At 45.7% G+C, this 19625-nt stretch overlaps 1 protein-coding gene across 1 annotated transcript in view; it reads left to right on the top strand.

The window, feature by feature from the left end:
* The first annotated feature begins 678 nt into the window (after positions 1-678).
* LOC135914286 (L-lactate oxidase-like) overlaps positions 679-19625 on the top strand; it is a 42181-nt gene continuing 23234 nt past the window's right edge. The window contains exons 1-4 of the mRNA XM_070524645.1: positions 679-787; positions 4839-4893; positions 12851-13002; positions 15722-15977. Coding sequence (XP_070380746.1) covers positions 679-787; positions 4839-4893; positions 12851-13002; positions 15722-15977 — 572 coding nt within the window. The remainder of the gene's footprint in view (positions 788-4838; positions 4894-12850; positions 13003-15721; positions 15978-19625) is intronic.

Genomic DNA, 19625 nt, shown 5'->3' with positions numbered 1-19625 from the left:
ATTAGTAATGATATTGCCGGCTTTGTCTCTTAACGCATACATCTGATTCTTGCCAATTCCTAGTTTCTTCTTCACTGTTTTTAGGCTTCCTCCTTTCCTGAGAACATGTTCAATTCTATCCATATTATACTTCCTTATGTCAGCTGTCTTACGCTTGTTGATTAACGTCGAAAGTTCTGCCAGTTCTATTCAAGCTGTAGGGTTAGAGGCTTTCATACATTGGCGTTTTTGTCGTGTTCATATAGGAGGTTGTGGCCAAATACTGCACCAGGGTGGCCAATCCTGCTCTGGTGAGGGAGTGCGTTACCGGTTCTGGTCACCGGGATCAGGCCACACCTCTACGCCACCACTGCAACCCCTTTACTACGCTGCATTTTACTACGCTCCAAAAGCGCTTTGTATTGGTTTTTAGTAGTCATGGCAGGGTTTTGCAAAAAAAATGTGTGCTTAGTATTTTTAGAAGTAATTGAGTAGTTAGAGGCGGCGTTTTGTATTCGCTTTATACAATAGAGCTAATTCTTGATCTACTGCGTTCTACATGGGTGACGGCACATGAATGGAAAGAAAGGTGCGTGTGATAGCAAACATTCGGAAGAGAAGAAATAGTGCCAATGAAACCTTATGTTAGAAGACGGCTGCTCAGGGCTCTAGGTGAGATTTTCACAGCCCCTCGCCGACATGGTCGTCACGTCCATGGCAAAAGTCCTTTTCAAGTGGAAGTCACATGGCAAGATACATGGTCCTCAGCACCCAGCGATCCTCAAGCGTCCGCTGCGCGAGAGACTTCGTGCTGCCTTAGTTGCCATTCTCGTGAATCCTTTATCGCCATTTTCTCATTGCTGACGTCACTTGGCATTTGTGGTACCAGCATAGGCCATCATAAGCGGCATTGTTTTGCTCTTATAGTTACTGTGTTCCTCATCATCGTCTTGGTCTTATGAGGCATCAGCTTTTGGTGCTGGCGATCTCACCAACACTGTCATCATCATTGTACCGTCATCGTCGTCCTTGTCGTCGAAGCAGAGACCGCTATACCTTGTGCTACGTTGACATTTCACTGAAGAGACCACCCTGTAAAGAAGAATAACGAAATCCACAATATCAATAAAACGCAATTTACGATGAGAATCCTAAAGCAGAGGTTACTGCTACTACTGCACAGCATATTATGACAGTAGGATGCATTTATGACAGTTTTTTAGCCTGTGGCTCATATATTGAAAACACGTGCATGAAGTAGCATAAATTGTAGATTCTGAAACCCACGCGCTGCAGTTTTTTTTCTTTAGTACACTTGACAGCAGAATGTTTGCACGTTGCTCAAAATAAAGGTAAACGAGTGGATGTGCGCGCTGTACTTAACAGGTAACTTCATCGGCCATGAATTTCCCCGCAGACCCGTTGTTATACAATAGCATTACGATCACTGCCACAAGCATCTCAATAAAGAATTGGCTAGCGAGAAAACCTTGTAAAAATTGATAATAGAGTTGTTAACGCAGAATTGTTTCTTGCTTTAGCATTCTTAGGATAGTACAGGCACTTTTCTGGGGCTAACTGGAAGTCCATATACTTGTGTTTCTGCGTGTCCAGACATTTTCTCACCTGCCGGGGTTACTTGCCACAGAATGGTCCAATAGGTAGTGCATCACACTGCTGGACTAAAGGAGCCATTTTTTAAATCAAATCTCGCACCAACTTGGGTCACTGAGTCTGAGGAAATGTGTGTATTCAAAGAACCTCTTTGACACCACATGAGTGCGTTTAGATTCGGGATTGTTTATGTATCTCTGTTTATTGACACTTTTTGATGCCGAATTGGAGAAGTGTGTATGTGGCATTCAATTCGCGCTGGTCTTCAATGAATCTCTTTAATGCCAACTTGTTTCGCTGCGTATTTGCCACTAGGCTAGTGCCCCTCTACAGTAACAAAAGGATCCTTTCAATTTCTCCACTAGTGGGAGTATGGAAACCAGACCATACGAGTTTCTCAAGTAAAGGAACCCGACGATTTAGCAAGGCTGCACCACAGACGGAGGCGGTATGTGTCACCTTTCAATAAACGTCTTTCACAAAGCGCATTAAGGAATATCATGAACTCACTCGGTATGTTCTGCACTTCAATGGACCTTTCACACATATGCGTCACCGAGTACATACACTCTAAGAAGAAAAGAGGGAAATAGGGTATTGAAGCTAAACCTTTAAGGGGATGAACTGATTTGCCACAACCAATTCTCCATTTAGGGGGTAAGTGTCAGGGGATCAACTGCTACTCCTCATGCGGGTACTCCTTCGAGGTCTAACAGTTTCTCTTTTCCGATGCTTTTCAAGGGAGTAACGGTCATTCTTTCCGATGCTCCGCAAAGGTATAATTAATGAAATTAGGCATTCATACCCTGATAAAAATATTACTTAGCTGAAAGAAAAGAAAATAATAAGGTGCCTGAAAGCAGGATTCAAACTCGCGCCCTCAAGCTCACAAGATAGGTACTCCAAGCACATAACCCCGGCAGGCCTTTTTTATATTATTTTAAGCTTCGCAACACAGGCTCACCAATGTAAAAGCGATTCGGCATTTTGGGTATGATATTCGGGGAGAGTCTAATGTTGAGTGCATTTGCAACCATAAGCGATTGTAAGAAGAAATCTGGCCGATTATCCTGAGGGTTATCTAAATTGAGGCACTACGCGATGTATACATGTAACGAGCTCAAACGGGGCACCCAAGGCGACAGAGAAGGCCAATTTCTCCGACGTTTAGCATGTCCCGTTTGAGCTACACATCGCTTCAGTTGAGTCTGTAATCTTCTTTGTAACGGAAGGAACCGTACTATTGACCAAGAAAATCTACGAGTCTAGCAATGACTTGCACGTGTAATATGTATCGCTCACTTATGGCGTGCGCAAGAAGTGCATGGCCCTTTACATTCGATCTTTTAAATTTTGCGCAGTTTTCTCACGAAGAGCCAAAGTGCTGCTTTACGTGCAGTTCAATAGAGAGTGCATGAACTTCGAACTATTCACGACTTATAGACAATACCCTTTTCGCCGCATAATTGAACGACACGGACCAAAACAGCAGAGTGCATGGGGAGTAACTGTAGCCATCCGTCTTCCCGTTGCTCTCATTCCGACCAGGGACTAAGCACTTACTCTCCGAAATTTGCGCATGGCACGCATGTTCATGCAGTTAGTCCCTTGAGGGACGAAAGTGCCCTTTTTAGGAATAACTGTCCAGTTAGCCCCGTTTTCCCCGAGATTTTTCTTACTCTCTACGACTGGGTCTGCTACAAGCGAGGCAATAATTGTCGGGTCTCTCGCGCACTGGCACGCCGCGATTCTCGTCTCAGACGCCCCGCACCGACTTCTCGAGAGCGACACTTGACGCACATTGTGTACAGAAAAAAGCGCGGGAGAGTAGCCCGACCGCCGCACGACATGTTAATTGGGTTAGTAATCTTAGGATACTTCACACATTTCCGAACGTGAAGAATCTACCAAGTTAGCGATTTTTGTGTACGTGTTTCTATCTAACAGTTTTACCGCCTACCGGTGTCCTTGGGTAGTCCGTGGTCGAGTGGGTATAGCATCGCGCTGCGGTGCTGAGGGAACGGGGCTTAGAAGCAACCATCGGGCAAACTTGGGCCGCTTAGCATATGACAATGTTTACATATCGGCCGCTCTTCACATGATATATTTCCCGACGGCATGGACTACTGAGGAAGTTGGATCAGGTAGTCATCCGAAGCAACTCTGACGTGTGGAGCACTGGGTATGTACCACTCGGTCTGCGCTGGTCTTCGAGGAAGCTCTCCGATGCCAATATGGTAAACTGAGTGCGTGCCAGTAGGTGTCTGGACGCTCCTCAATGAACATCTTTGGCACCACCTTGCGTAACTAAGTATGTGGGACTGGGAATCTGCCACTGTTCCATGAGGAGAAAAATACCATAATTTTATTGAATGCTGAGAGGAATTGAGCCGCCGTGCCGAGGTTTCTTCAAGCACAGCAACCCGGCGCTTTAGCAGGCTGCGCCACAAATGCACTGGGCATGTACTGCTTTTCAGTGAATACCTTTCATGACAACGCTTTAGCGATCCGAGCCATGAGTTCATTGGGAATGTGCCTCTGCAATTAACCGGTCGTCAACTTGCGTCACTGAGTGTGTCAGTGAGTGCGCGGCAAGCGAGCGAACCATTATCACCTTTCGCGGTCACCGGTCCCCCACGCGTGTTGCCTCGTTGGCCGCGCGCGAACATCTCGTCCACACCGTGAAGTGGCGCAGCGTGTCCAACAAGAAGCACGCGAGAGGAGCCTGTTTGCCGCATAACGCGTTTGTCAGCTCTCACGCACGTCGGCACCATATGCAATTTGGAAGCCCCGCTCAGGTTTCACGGGGGTGGCGTTAGATGGCGCTTACTAATGTTATTTACAAACATCTCGGGGTATGGATAAACAAAGGGCACACCACCCCGTCTAAAGGGAACACTCACAGCATCCATGCATCCATACACGCGTGTAAGAGGAGCTCCGTTGCACTACATGCCTGATGTATATATATTTTTGATGGTGACAATATGTTGTGGGGGTGTAATCATTCATTGCTGAACGCTTCACCGCCGACAGCAATCGGCAGATGGGTTCTGTCAAAATTTTTTCTGGATGTCATGAAAGCACTTCTATATTTTTTGATAATACATTTTCAAGTATTTCGAATGCTCTGCTCACTTTTATTCTGTGTTTGGTTCGTTTGTTGTCCTCTTTGTTTAGAAGCTGCATGTCGGCACCACAAATAGGCCTAGGGCTCTCCCTATCGTCTCACTAACATGTCCCAGCATGCTGCCAATGCTGGTGTCGTCGTGCTCCTCGTTGTTATCAACTTATCACCACGTAAGTATATGGGAAGATACGTTAAGACATCGCTGTGGAGTTATACTGAAGATCCGAAATAATCAAATATTGTGCTCGTCACAATATTTGATTATATTTGAAGAAGTCGTCACTATACGGGGCCCCTTCCTATAGCATTGCCAAAACAAAACTGAATTGCTAAACGCGTTCTGCTTTTAGCTAGGAAAATTCAGTTACGTCACGCCCTGTTTCGCATGCTGCGGTCAAGCTGTCCTCGCCGTAGCACCTTGCGCAACAGTAATCTCTAGTTGTACTTATAAAGCAGCGCTACAAGATTGCTCTCCACTTCTACTTATGAAGGAGCATCGCTGCTTGATAAGTATCTTATTCCAACTAGCCCCAACGCAAGTGTTAATCACAGTATTATTTACCGCGAAACGTTTGTGGGAAGCGTTACGTGCTTCATGATGAATGTAGGTGCAGGAAAGCCTTATTATGACTTATGTGGTTCGTATGCTTGTTTTTAGCTTGCTCTTCAATGAAACGTATGCTGCTCTGTATGTTGTATTCGTGATCCCAATGGTAGTGTGCACTATGCGTGTTAATTAGCTGAAAGCTCGTAGCCTCGGCGTTACGGGGGTATGCGCCATTGCATGTGGGCGTATGAACCATAGATGATGGTAGTTTTCGGTGGACGTCACGCCACGAAGAAATCCCGGGATCCTAGGCATAGAGAACTTCGCTGTTAAAACGCCAAGGCCGTATTTATCGCCCTCCTGACTACTGGCAAGGTTGCTTAGGAATTATTGTGGAGCACGCTTGGAAAAAGAAATGAAGAAATTGGCTAGATTAGCATTAAAAACACAATTTCTTGGGTAGAACCACACCTGATCATCGTATGAAAACATACAAAACGCCAATAAAATGAATGAGACACAGGGAGTGCTTCCTGGAACAATCATGCGGTGTAGTCTCCGAATTACCCTTATAAAGGCACTGCTCTCAATTTTACATTTGTCTGAAATGCTCATTTGAAGAACGAAAATCTAAAGTGCCTGTTTTAACTAAGTTCTGCAGCCAATACGCATATTTGAATGCACGTGTTTGCTATGCCGGAACGTTCATGGTGTGCTTGAAATGATGAAAGGGAAATTCGCTTGTTAGTGTCTCTCAACACCGTGCTACAAATCACTATTGCAGTTTCCTTCAGAGTGTTACTTCAGTCGGTTCTAATTTAAATGCTTACAGAAGAAACCAGTAACCAAAACAAACACTTTCCTAATTTTGCAGTTCATTTAGCTGCAGTTATTTTTAAATCAGTCATGGTGGTATAACATGCTTTCGAAACGGTAGAAATGAGTGTTTTGAAATACGCGTTCCAAGACAGAACAACAATATAGTGGAATGAACTCAACAGAGACATATTTAACCCACTCTGTTTGACAATTTTTTAATGCAAACTTGACCGGGTGCTTGGGTATTGTTTGCATGCAGGGAAATGCTGTTTCTGTGTTGTAGTTACATTGCTTTACTTGATTCTAGTTGGCTGTTACTTCCATGTGCCGTGTATTGCTTGCACATGTAATCCAGGGAAAACACGGGGAAGGCTGTAGATGGAAGTTAAAGAAGATAAGCAAAACCGGAACAAGGTAAAAGGGGGAGCCAACGTTACCAGTGGACTTGCCTTTTTCAAGGAGACATATGCTTTCCACGGCACAGTATATCTAGGCATTCTTCCTATAAAGAGGAGAGGGTGTAAGGCAGGTGGGTGCGGAAACGACCGAAGGTGTGTTAGAGACGAGGGTGTATAATTGAGAATAAAGGAGTGCTCTGCACAAGGCCGGTGACACGGCCGTGTGTCAGCCGCCATTTCAATGGCCATGTGCACCGCACCTTTCTATTACCTGCTTCGCTGGAGGTCGTGGGCTATCGTGTCTCTGAAAGTGCAATAAAAGGGGCGCATAAAATGGTGCTCGTCAAGAAATAAAAATACAACGTAACTGAAATTCAATAATATATATATAAAAGAAAGAAAAGGTAAGAAAGGAAGGAAGAAAAAAACACACTAGCCAACTAAGCTAAGTGTTGTCCCTGTCGCTTAAAATTTAGCACAGCGTATACATTCTAAAGATCCCTTTCAACGTTTATACCTATTGGTTGCAATTTCTTGAACCTATGGGTAACGTATGATCTTCTGTATATTTTTTCTCGCTCAGAACGTAAGTTTCACTTTAAGATGTAAAATTTGAGTTCATCAACGTAATGACCTGGTTGGTTGAAATGCTCGGCGAAGGCTTTGGGAAGCTTTTTAGCTGTGTCCTAGTGAGGTCCATTTAATCTAATGTTTTTTGATTGTCCAGTTTCACCGATATATTCTTTCTTACAAAAGGAAAATTCAAGCATAGAAATCAGACCGTAACTTGTACATGGAAAGGTAGTTTTCACTTCGCGTGTACAACTATTTGCATTGCTTTTTGTTTTAATGTCACTTCGAAGGTGTCTGCAAGTTTTACACCTGGAGGGACAACACATAGTGGCACGCACTAGTTACGCTAGAAGTCGAGGAAGAAGTGTGCGTGGTAGCTGCTGCAAAAACGAACTGTAAACGGCCGTTCGCTTAGAAGTGACTGACTGGCTTTGACAATGTGCTTTAATTACGCGGGAATGATGTTGGCTGAATTTTGTGTGAATTGAAATGGCTTCAACATCTACGAATTTTTTTCCGACCGCGCTATTCTATTTACTTAGGAGGTTTCTGCCCTTTAAACTAACGTACCCATGAGAGAATGGATTGAAGCCCTATCGAAATCGATAGCAGTCAATCGCCAAGCGCACACTCCCGAAGTTTACCTGACAATCCTTAAGTGAGTTGTCACGCTCAACTATTTCGAATTTGATTCTGTTCACTACCCGCAACCTTTTGACACTAGCATGGGAACATCATTCGCTCTCAGGTATGCGACCATTTTCATGGGAAAGCTTGAAGCAGACCTGTTGAGACCCTACCCTTCAAAACCACTAACCTATTCGCCTTACATTGACGACATATTTATGATATGGGAACACGGCACAAGCGCGTTAACAGACTTAATTAGACATTTAAATTGCTTTCACCCGAGTATAAAATTTACTACTCGCCACTCTCCTTGTCAAATCAACATCTTTGACTCGACGGTCTACACCGAAAACGGCAAACTGGCAACGACTTTGAGCCGGAAGCCTATGGATAGCCAGCAATATTTACACTAGAACAGTCATCACCCGCGAAACTGCAAGCAAGGAATTTTTGTTTGACAAGCCAAACAAATACGTGAGAGGCAGTTACCGTTGGCGTGCCGCCAACCGCTTTCATAACAGACGGTGAAAGCATGCTCCTGTAGTAGCCAGCTAGCAGGGAGAATGATGGTCTGTCACCACAGCAAAAGGGCGCCTATACAGGCATGACCGGAAGCGCTGTACTTTGAAAATCACTTCAAGACATTCTTCCTCTGCGACGTTGTAGTTGCACTCGGACTTGCTCAGGGAGCTGCTCGCATAGGCAATGCCATGTTCTTTGGTATCGATGCGTTAAATAACGGCCGTGCTGAATCCAATAGTGGTATCATCCGTATGAACTTTGGTGAAAGCCGTAGGGTCACAGTTTCGTAGAATTTGCTACGCCACCCGAAAGGCTCTTTTTGATAAGCCAGGCAGAGTTAGTCGCGACAGCCTTGGTCAGCTGACTGCCCGTCAAGGTTGGGCTAGCCTGCCGCACTTCGTGTTTCTTCTCTTCACCCGTCTTGGATGCCCCACTAGCTGTCGAGGCGTATACCTAGAACGCATGTAAGGCTATCACAATATATTTGCTGAGGTATTCATGTATGCTATCTGTACTCTTTGATTACGCAGTAGCTCTATGAGAGGTGCTTGCTCTACTCAATAGAAATGCCTCGTGGAGAGGTTGAAAGTAGTCCGTAGAATTCTCTATTACATTCTATGTTGCATGGATATTGGCTTGATTGTATTGGAAATTTCGATGGTGAATATTTTGTGCAATAATGAAGCAATTTCTATTTGCCCTCCCGTTCTTCTATTCTTCATTATGTTCCGTTTTATGAAGTACATTGTTCTGTATTCTTTCACGTATCTGGTCGCAAATCATCACGCTGTGAGAGATTGTCGAAGTAGCATTCGTGCAGAGACCGTACCAAAACGCGTAGTGCCACTAATGTGTCATACAGAATAAATATGGCCTGGCCTTATCTCTGTTGTTAATGAGAAACCAGAGCTCTATGTTAACGATAATTTCAAGTCACAGGGCAGCACAACACAATGTATTCATAATGAGGCGTTGCAAATAAAGAAAGTATTGTAAGCTTTTGTTAGTGTTATATTACCCCCATCCTTTACTGAATAGAAAAATATTCTATCTTCTCATGCCGCTTGGCACTGGACGTATCTTGCAAATACCTTCTAATCTCGCCGCAGTCACAAATAAAGTAGGCTGCTGCTCGGAACTACTTCCAACAAATGTTACCTGGCTGCTCTGGGTACTGTGAAGTTTCGTATATAGCTTCTCTGCTCCCTTTATTGTGTTGTCGAATTGGATGGTGAAACTATGATTGTTTTTCACTGTATACATCTTGTTATTTGCAATGCGAAGTTTATTTGTTGCGGTTTATGGAGGGGTAGAGAAATCCTTTATAAGATGTCAGAGGTTTCGCCCAACGTGCACGCAATTACTAACGTGCTACTCTGCATAGGGACGCGGGAGGGGTTAATATAGAGTGAAAAAAGGAGAATCAAAATGTTTACTTATTTCACGCAGCCCAAACTTATGTTTTTACTGCTTCCTGTAGCTTGCTGGTGGGATAAGCTTGAATGTCAGTTTATTGTCTACCAGCGCTGACAGTTTTACCGATTGTTTCTCTACAGTTAGCTAATTTCAAGCTATGTCTCCCCTTTAATAGAACTCAGAACAGTATTACATAATTCATTTCTTCTTCGCAAACAACACTAGCAAGTCTATAAAGAATAATCATTGGTGTTTTAGAACCCTTGATAAAGGCCCTGCCTGCACTCATAAATGCTTGGGCGGGATCCGCCTGTGTTTACACAGCGAAATAAATATATATGGAAACATAAATGAATAAGAATGAATAAGAACCTGAGCCTGAAATGTCAGCAAAATGTTATAACCCATGCTACTGTAGACTAAATAAGCACACTGCTGCAAGCTTGCGCTGAAATGTAAGAAGAGGGCAGCAAGCACTAATAAGGAACCTTTCCACTATAGAAACGGAACCGATGGCTCAAAGCAGCGGGTTTTTTAAGAGCAACACTACCGGTGCGATGTACAAATGTGCGCATGCAAAACACAAGCCGTGGTGGGGAAACTATTGATAAATCCCAACCCAAGCTCATTAACCTATGAAACTGTGTCGCGACACCAGAGACGCATTATCGTGAAGATGACATTAAATTGTTTAACAAGCCGTATCGTGAACGTACATACTTATTTAGGTAATTGGTTAAAGAGAGGTAAAAATATTAAAAAATGATCACTTGATGGTGTTGTGGTGGTGGTTCTAATGAGTAAACACACAAGCCGACATTGAAAACGACACCAAGGCTAATAATTAGCAACCACATCTGCACGTTCCATCACTTGGTGAGGGAATCAGACATTCCTGCAGCGCTTTGATTACATTGCGTGCGCTCCCTTGTGACCTAAAATCAACTTTAAGAGAGAGCTATGCTTTCTGAGTATAACATCGCAGCTAATGCCATATCTTTTCTCTATGAGAGGTTAATGGCGCCATGTATACCTTGCACATATCAGCACGTTATCTGCAAATAATGTTACTTCAGCAGTCTCTCGCAGCGTGACGATATCTTGTATTTAAAAGAAACGTACTTATTTACGACCGTTTCAATCAACAGCAAATATCAGTTGTGGCGGATCATTGGTAAGTGTGTTCTGCTCCTTAGCACGAGGTTACTGGTTCCGTCCCAGGCTGCAGAGGAAGCATTCCGCTTGGTGTACAATACAGACGTGGTGATGTGACGTGCAAACCTGGAGGCTTACGAAAAGGCCTCTACTTAAATTGAGGACGACGCAGTGAGCTATGGAAAGAAGAATGAAGGTGTAACGTTAAGGGGGATAAGGAGACAGCAGATTTCGTGAGGGAACAAACGCGAGTTATCGACATCTTAGTTGAAATCAAGAAAAAGGAATGGCCGTGGGCGAGGCACGTAATGAGGAGGGCAGACAACCGCTGTTCATTAAGCGTTACGGACTGGATTCCAAGAGAATGGAAGCGTAGCAGGTGGCGGCAGAAATTTAGGGGTACGAATGTGATTACGAAGTGTGCAGGGACAACTTGGCCACAATTAGCACCCGGCCGGGGCAGTCGGAGAAGTATTGGAGAGGCCTTTGCCCTGAAGTGAGCGTAGCCAGGCTGCTGCTGCTGCTGCTGATGATGATGATGAAACTAATTTATAGCACCCCCCCCCCCCACTTCCGGCGGAGTGTCCTTCATAGCACGAGCGCCACAGTATTTTTTATTTTCAGCTTGTTGATATTGAAGGTGATAAATAGTGGTGAAAATTGTCATCACGCGTAAATTAGGCAATGTATTTTTTCTGCCGCTGGGCGTAAATTTCCCATAAAGGGCAGTTACCTAGCAGCTTTGGGGCTTTTGAACGAATGCCGTAGTAACATAAACCGCGTACACCGCACGCCGAGAAAACTTACGAGTCTGTGCGACATCACGCTCATTGAAAAACCACGGTTACTGCAGTGAGCGGTGACTGGATACGAGCAGAGCCCGAGAAAGTCGAGCAGAACAACACTGTGTTTACCCTAACGGATATCCAACGATTGGCAGAGGCCAAACCAGACAATGCCACCAGAAGCTACATCGCCCTCGGAGTGGCCCGGGAACGCACTCTCAGGGAGAACACCGCAGCGTTCACGAGGTACCTCATTTGAAACAATATATTGCATGCATCATTGTGCACCCACGCATGGTTGTCAATATTATTAATATGGATACGTGCGCTGCATCCTGAACCCCTATCTTGAATCGATATGTTTTCGCGCTTTGCGTGCGCTCGGTTCGATTTTTTGACATTCCCTATAATTTAATACATGTTCGGATCTAAATACATGACCTGCCAGATTAAAGTGAAGCCTACAATCCACCATTGTACACACATCTTTCCTATTATTGCAGCTTTAGTGGAAGTACACGTGGCCTGTTCTTGAAACTTCATTTCGAGAAAATATTCCTTGGACGCAATTTTGCTGCGCAGATCCATTGAGACTGTGTATGGGTTCGTGGAAAGTAACTTTCGTAATACTGGTGAAAGCCATATATGGCCAACATAAGCTAAGTCTTAGATTCAGCCCTACCCATGATAAATAAAGTGACTTCACGTATAACCCGCTAGACGAATGCCAACGAGATCCCCGTCGACACTATTCATGAGATGACTTCTGCAGTAAGTTTTTTGGATATTGCAATTCTTACATCAGAATGCTGACATGTTTGGTTGCCATTTTCGTTGCACTTTTCATCAAATGCCGCGGCGCTAGCCTTTCGTCTTATTTCGTCCGTATATTACAGCAATCCTTCCATTTGCTTTTGGAGGTGGCATCAGTTCCTCATTTCACGCACTGCTTTTCCATTGTTTTAGAAGATGCCATAACCAGCCACTCACATTTCATATTCGGCATTCATGTGGCCTTCCCAGGCCCCGTAGGGGCAAGAATACATGCAGGAGTAGTAATGCGGTACACGGTAGTAGAATTAAAATGGCAATAAGGAACTGCAGTCAAAAAGAAGAGGTGAAAACCAAATTTTCGTTTGGCATTGGGAGTACGCATACTCTGAATAAAACAGGCAATACAAGCAAGAGTTTGATGCTAAAATCTTTTTCGCAAAATTAAAAAAAAATGAAATTCCTTTAAAATGGGTCATTATGACAAAATATTTGAAAACTTGTTACGCAGGCTTCGGTTCAGGCCTAAGGTCCTTGTGGACGTATCGAAGATCGACACTGCTACTGTTTTGCTAGGCCGGAGAATATCTTTTCCTGTTGGCTTCGCTCCTACTGCTGCACAGATGATTGCCGACCAGGTGGGAGAGCTGGGCACTGCACAAGGTATGTGCACAATGCTTTTATCTGCCTTTATTAGCAACTGTGAGAAAAAACAAAGTTGTTACCCTACTGGTAATTTCAGGGTTGTGGTGAGCTAAGGACTGGCGAGAGAACTTTTTTAACGCTTTACACACTGCAGTGCGGGAAGGAAGAAAAACTTTATTTGGTCCTGAAAGTAGGAATAATTAACCACTAAGCGGGCATCTCCCACGTCGGGACAGGAAGGCCAAGCCTCGCGGCCACGTCGTGGGCCTGCTGGACAGCCCAGAATTGTTCATCCAGGTCCGGGCTGCGAAGTGCAGCCTCCCACCTGGACGCATCCTTGATCGCCGAGTCTTCAATTCTTTCGCAATAGCAGGGCTTCGAGCGTAGCTAAAGCACCACAATCTTGGCAATAAGGCTCTGTATACATCTCCAGACAAAACATGTTCAGTCTCCGCGGGCTAGGATAAGTACCAGTCTGTAGTAAGTGTAATGTACGTGCCTGAGCCCTGTTTAGTTTAGGATGCAGCAAACTGTAAACCCTGCGATTAAGAAGGTAATACTTCGTGATTTCATTTTATGGGGAAGGGGAGTCTCTGTTCTCGGGGAGTACCACCACGCCGTTGCGCGGGGCAGAGCGGAGGGTAAGATCTCGCACTGCCTCATGAGCGGACTCATTGAGATTCCGAGGGGTTCCCTCGATCATGCCAAGGTGAGCAGGGAACCAACATAAGTAGTGTTGAGAGATCTCACATGTCTGCATAATTTTAAAAGCAATCTTAGCCACCAAGCCCTTCTAAAAGGCCCTAACGGCTGACTTTGAATCCCTATATACAAAAGGCCTGCGCCTGTTAACCAGGGCGAGCGCAATAGCCGCTTGCTCCGCGACCTCTGGCCTATCAGTCCGAACGGTAGCAGCGTTAACGACACTGCCCTCATTGTCCGCGACAACTATGGTAAACACCTTTCTCTCCTCGTTAAATGAAGAAACGACAAAGCGAACCTTCTGATTCTCATCACGAATGAGTCTCAGCAGTCAAGCTTCCCTGGCCTTTCTTTTACCAATATTTTCCACCGTATGCATGTTCCTGGGAAGCGGCTTGACGTGATACCGATTATGGACCGTCAAGGAAATACCGACATAAAGCTTCGAAATCTTCTCCTCAGGAACACCTAAATCTGGCGACCCGTGCTATTCGTAGAGAGACGCACCACCTGCGTCCTCTCCTGAGCCTCAGCTACCTCATCCAAGGTATTATGAATTCCCAGCTGGAGAAGTCGGTCGCTGTTGTTGCACATTGGCACCCCCAACACTTCCTTCGTGATCTTCCTAATCTGCGTGTCAAGCTTCTCCTTCTCCGATGGTTTCCATTTGTGCATGGCCACCACATAAGTAAAATGACACAATACAAATGCGTGCATAAGTTTAATCATACTGTCCTCCTTGAACCCCGTCTGCCTGTTGGCAACCCTCTTCACTAGGCGTACCGCATTTTCTGTCTTGGCAAGGATCTTCTGGATCGTCGGCCTGTTGGCGCCGTTCGACTCAATAATCATCCCCAGAACCCTGATCTTATCAAACCTAGGTGTGTGATCGCCATTTCTTGTACGAAGCTGAATGCTCAGCTGGTCCATGGGGATCCATTCCCTTGGCTTGGGTGCCCTTATAGTGGTACTGTACAGCGAGAGCTCCGACTTGGAGGGGTAGCACCTTAACCTCGTCGGGTCCAAATAATTCTCTATTACATCTACTGCCTCCTGCAGAACACTTTCGATTTAGCCCTCACTACCACCGCGACACCATATGGTCACGTCATATGGCATATATGGCATATGGTCATATGGCAGTACGGTAAATGATCTGGAAATCCCAGGCGCCCAGGAGAGAGAATGCACTGTTGCTAAGGGCCAAGCGGCGCGTTCTAGGGTTCGTTCTTGAGAAATAATGACTAGTTCGGGTGGCGAAAAACAGCTGCAGTCAGTCTTGATGGAATTCTTTAATAAGGACTCCCTTCACCCAGAATTTAATGTTTCAAATATAATGAAGCTACTTTTCCTACGTTGAGGAATTTCCTGCGTTGAGGCAGTCTTTGCTTGGAAAATGTCATTCTTACTTTATCTTGAAACTAGGCTCACGAAAACTTTGCTAATACAGCTCACACTGAAAGGTGTCTCTGCCACTAATTTACTCCTCTTGTTTGACGAAAATTTACTAATACTTGTCATGCAGGAACCCAAAAGTCCCACCAGAAAGAAACATAGCCAGTACGTTACACGCGGTGTACAACTGGTGTGCCATATGATTCGTGAAAATGCAGTTTGTCGGAGGGTTCATTTATTATGATTGTCGATGGGCTGGCAAATGAAAACAATAGGATGCTTCAAAAAGCTCACAAGAGCAGGACGAGTGTTCTGTACGTTATTTTATTCCACCAAAAAGACAGCGTGAGAGGTTTGCACATTGCAGGTACAGTACAGCTGAACAGGAATACAACACTGTTCGCGGCGCAGCTCAATGCATCTCAAAACGAATTACACTTGTCTGCAAAACATGCCATTAAGCAAAGTCACTCCATTCTACTGCGTGCGGATCCGTGGTGGCAATATCTAGCATGTGTGCAGTCAAACTGTGAACGTATCGGCTCAAACGTGGACGTGCACTATAGAAGCGACAAGGCGAGTGCCAGGGCAAGTGCCAGGTGATCCAGAAGTCAGTCCGTTTCGACTTCATTTGCTGCAGCGGCACGGGACGCGGGAACGGTGATGATCGTGAGCTGCCTGAGCACCATGTCGCTGGAAGACATCAGAGCCAGCGCTCCGGACTGCCTGCTTTGGCAGCAGACGTATCTCTTAAGTAACCGCTCCCTGACTAAAGCTATAGTCAAGAGGGCGGAGGAGCAGAACGTCGCTGCCATCGTGGTAACCGTGGACTCAAATGCCGATGGACAGGCCGCAAGCCTGAGGAGAAAAAAGTTCGTCCTTCCACACGGCCTCAGGTGAGCACTTTATCTAAGAGTCTTTTGTAATTGTCCAACAAATTCTGCTTAACAATCAAGCATTACACTCCACCAAACTGAGATGAGCAGCAAGAAGCGAACATCGCAAACGAGAATGAAACAAAGGAGTACGCTTGGAATGCGCGGGATGTTTCAGTACCTTTCGATCTGTTTATCGTAGAACATGTGCGAATATTCAAATAATTTGTAAAATCAGGAGAGAGAGAGAGAGGGAGAAAACATTTATTTCTAATGAAATTGGGTGACTTCCTCGAAGGGTGGAGCGTTTAGTTTGGGGCCATATTGGCTCGCTCCACTCCGCGAGCCCACCGGATAAGTCGTCGCCGCTTTTAGGGATCTAAGCTCGTTAGCGCAGGTCCGCAAGGGCAAGGTGAGGGTGAACGAACAGGGCAGTAACCCGGAGGGTGTGGGTACTTCCAGGTGCAATATGATATACTCTGGGCTTTGCTCCGCAATAGGGACAATATAACTGATACTGTGTGGGGTGAAAGAAGCGAAGATGAAAGAGACAGGGAAACGATTTAGTTTGAACCCTTCACAACGTGACGCCATCATCTCAGTTAAGGCAACAAAGCAACAAAGAAGGTCAAACGGATAGTCAGAGAGGCTGAAATAATCTCATTGGGGGCGGCAGCGGAAAAGAATCCTGCCATGAGTAACTTATTAAGAGGAAAAAACGAAATCAGGAAAGAAACAATTTATGATAACTCAAAGGGAAGCTCATCACTTTTCGAAGCAAGATCTAGATGCCTTAGAACACGCACCTATAAAGGGAGATCTAAGAAGGAAGAAGAAGCATTTGCATGCTGCGGTGAGGCTAAGGAAATGACGGAGCATGTTTTATTAGAATGGGAAGACGTCTACCCAGCGGTCGATTTAGGCACCTCTGGCCTCTTTGAAGCACTTTGGTTCAGTGGCAGCAGTGGTAAACAAACATGTCCACAACAGGCATTAGTAAGAGGCGATTGGAGCATTGGCGGAAGAAAAGTAGGGAAACTACAAAAGACGGAGACGTACAAAAACACAGTTCGCAATAGGGGATCAGAAAATTTGGGCATACTAGTTCATAGTGCTTTTTTTTCTTTTTTCATTGTTTAACCTAGGTAGGACATTAGGCAGTATAATAGCAAGAGCTTGGTGGCGCGACCCACCACCTCGTTCCAAAGGGGACGCTCACAACATCCTTCCATCCATCCATCCATCCATCCATCCACCCAGGACATGATGTGGTGGGGGGAAGTGTCTCTTGCTATGTCTGTAATGTTGTAGAGTTTCAGTGTAGTTCAGTAGTTTTGTCGGTGCGTCGTCCAGGTTGGACAGCTCTTCCAATGGCACCCGGATGGCGAGCTCTCGAGCTGCCACATTAGCGTGTTCATTACCATGGAGAGAGGCGTGTGCAGGTGTGCAGATGATACGCAACCTGTGCAACGCTGTGGGGTATAATGACGTAAGGGTGCGGTGTGTAGGGTATCACCATCCCTTGTGCTAAAGTCCTCCATGTGGTCTGTAAATCACTGACCGCTTTGATGGGTCCATCCGGACCGGTATGGTTGAATCATGTACGATGGCGAGGACGACAGCAGCCTCTTCCACCGTGCCACTGTCCACAGTGTTGAGCGTGGCTGAAGCCATCAGAATGTCTGTAATATCTAGTACGACTAGACATAGATCACGTTTCTGTGGGTACAGGGCCATGCCGATGTATAGGACCCGTGTGTTCAATGTGGCTTGTGCTCTTTCGTTGTATCGGCCTTCATGCCATCAGGGTCCATATTCGGGGCAATTGTGGTCGCTTGAATTTTGTTGCGAATGCTAGGCGCAAGAAGTGTGCGGTCATCCTTATGTAGTTTTCTTGGTGTTTGGTACCCTAGCCGGGATAGGAGGCATCCCTGCATTGTTCGTTGGAGGTTGAGGAGGAAGACTTTATTGATTATTCAGAGGGAAGAGGGAAATAAGGAAAAGGAAAGGATGGGAGGGAGGGAAGCGGTTGGGTGGGTTCCTATTCCAGAACACCAGTGGATCCTAGCTACTCTCTCCGCCTTGTCCAAGAGGCCTATTTGGGCCCCCAACCCGGCCAGGCGAGGAGGATCTCCCACGGCTCCCTGTAGTAGCAAAGCATCTCAGGCGAATTTGCTTCTTGTGGTCTTTTTGTGCATTCCCACATCACATGTGGTAGTGACGGCCACGTACCGCACCATGGGCAAGCGCCAGCATATTGTGTGGGATTAATGTGGTGTGCTCTTCCTAAGCGGGCATAGGTGTGTGTTTGCATTCTCTGTATGCGCGGGTTTCTTGTAACCCCAGTTGCCGATGCGAGGGGACAAAGCGCTCTCTCTTGCAACGTTGGCGTTGAGGATGTCCTGGGAAGTAAGTGGACTAACTTAGAGAGGGCTGTGGTTTACCGCTCGATATGAGTTATCGAGCTAGGAAGTGTGCCCGCTCATTACCTGGGATGCGCTGGTGTCCTCCCCGCCATATGATTGCAGGTTCTCCTTGGAGTGAGTCGCCTAAGCTTCTCAGCGCAATTCGTGGAAATCTGCATTCCATGTGCATTCAGCAGGCTGCTTGAGAGTCGGGATAACCAGTGCTGAGTGCTCGGCGGTGTCGCTGTGTTTGATTGCCATTGCGATTGCTGAATCTGCGGCAGGAGCTGTGCACGTTGTGTTTATTGAGGCCGTTATCTCGGCTCTTTTCCGCGGCTTGTTGTGAACTGCTACTATGATGTGTCCTCTAGCTGTCCGAGCTGCGTCCTTGTATTGCCCTTCTTGATTATTCCCAAAGGTTTTTATAACTTTCTTGGCTCGGGCTTGTCTTCGGCCTTCTAGGTATTCGGGATTCATATTCTTTGGTATTGGCGTGGCTTGTGTTTGCTTCGTGATGTGACCTGGTATCCGGTGGATTCGGGCACTGCAATACTGCGGTTTCAGCGAATATTTTAGTTCAGTCAGTAGTTGCTGTCCGGCTTGTCTGAGACAGAGGCACTCTGCCTGATTCATCAGAACTGCTGCCTTGAGCTCTTCAAAGGCGTTGCAAACAACTGTGTCATGTAGTCTCTCATTCCCGGTAGTCAGCGATAATCCGAACGCCACCTGGTCCTCGCACCGTGTGATCTGGTCCATCTTGATTTTTGTGCGAATTAAATTTTGAGAGGGCATAGCGTATATTATGCGGCTGATGAGAAAAGCTTCAATGGGTCGTATCGTTTCGCGTTCGCACAGGCTGTTAAGATGACCTTCGACTAGTTCGTGGATATTGTTGTGCAGCCCGAGTAGTAGTAGGAGCTGTGTGGACCCTGTTGGGGCAGTCTCAGCGCTGCCTATAGTGCCGTATTGAGCAGAGTGTCCATCTGGTGCACCTCGGCCTGAGTGAGGTAATGATAGTAAAGGTGGTAGGTTAATCTGCTAATTAGGAAGACATGCACGATTCAGAGTACATGTTTTTTATGGAGTCCTTGTCGGCAGCATGATATTTATTATTACTTTATTATGTGCGTTACTTGAGTGATTTGTTGGCGGAGTATATGTAGGCTGCGTGTTGCCTTCCCTTTCTGTTGAATCTGAGGGTCTAGTACGCGTAATTTGTCAATAACGTTGCCGTTGAGCTGCAATGTGATGGTTGGTGAAATAT

The sequence above is a fragment of the Dermacentor albipictus genome, chromosome 8 (genome assembly GCF_038994185.2).
Source record: "Dermacentor albipictus isolate Rhodes 1998 colony chromosome 8, USDA_Dalb.pri_finalv2, whole genome shotgun sequence".
In the NCBI taxonomy this organism is placed as follows: domain Eukaryota; kingdom Metazoa; phylum Arthropoda; class Arachnida; order Ixodida; family Ixodidae; genus Dermacentor; species Dermacentor albipictus.
This window is presented reverse-complemented; position numbering and strand designations above follow the sequence as displayed.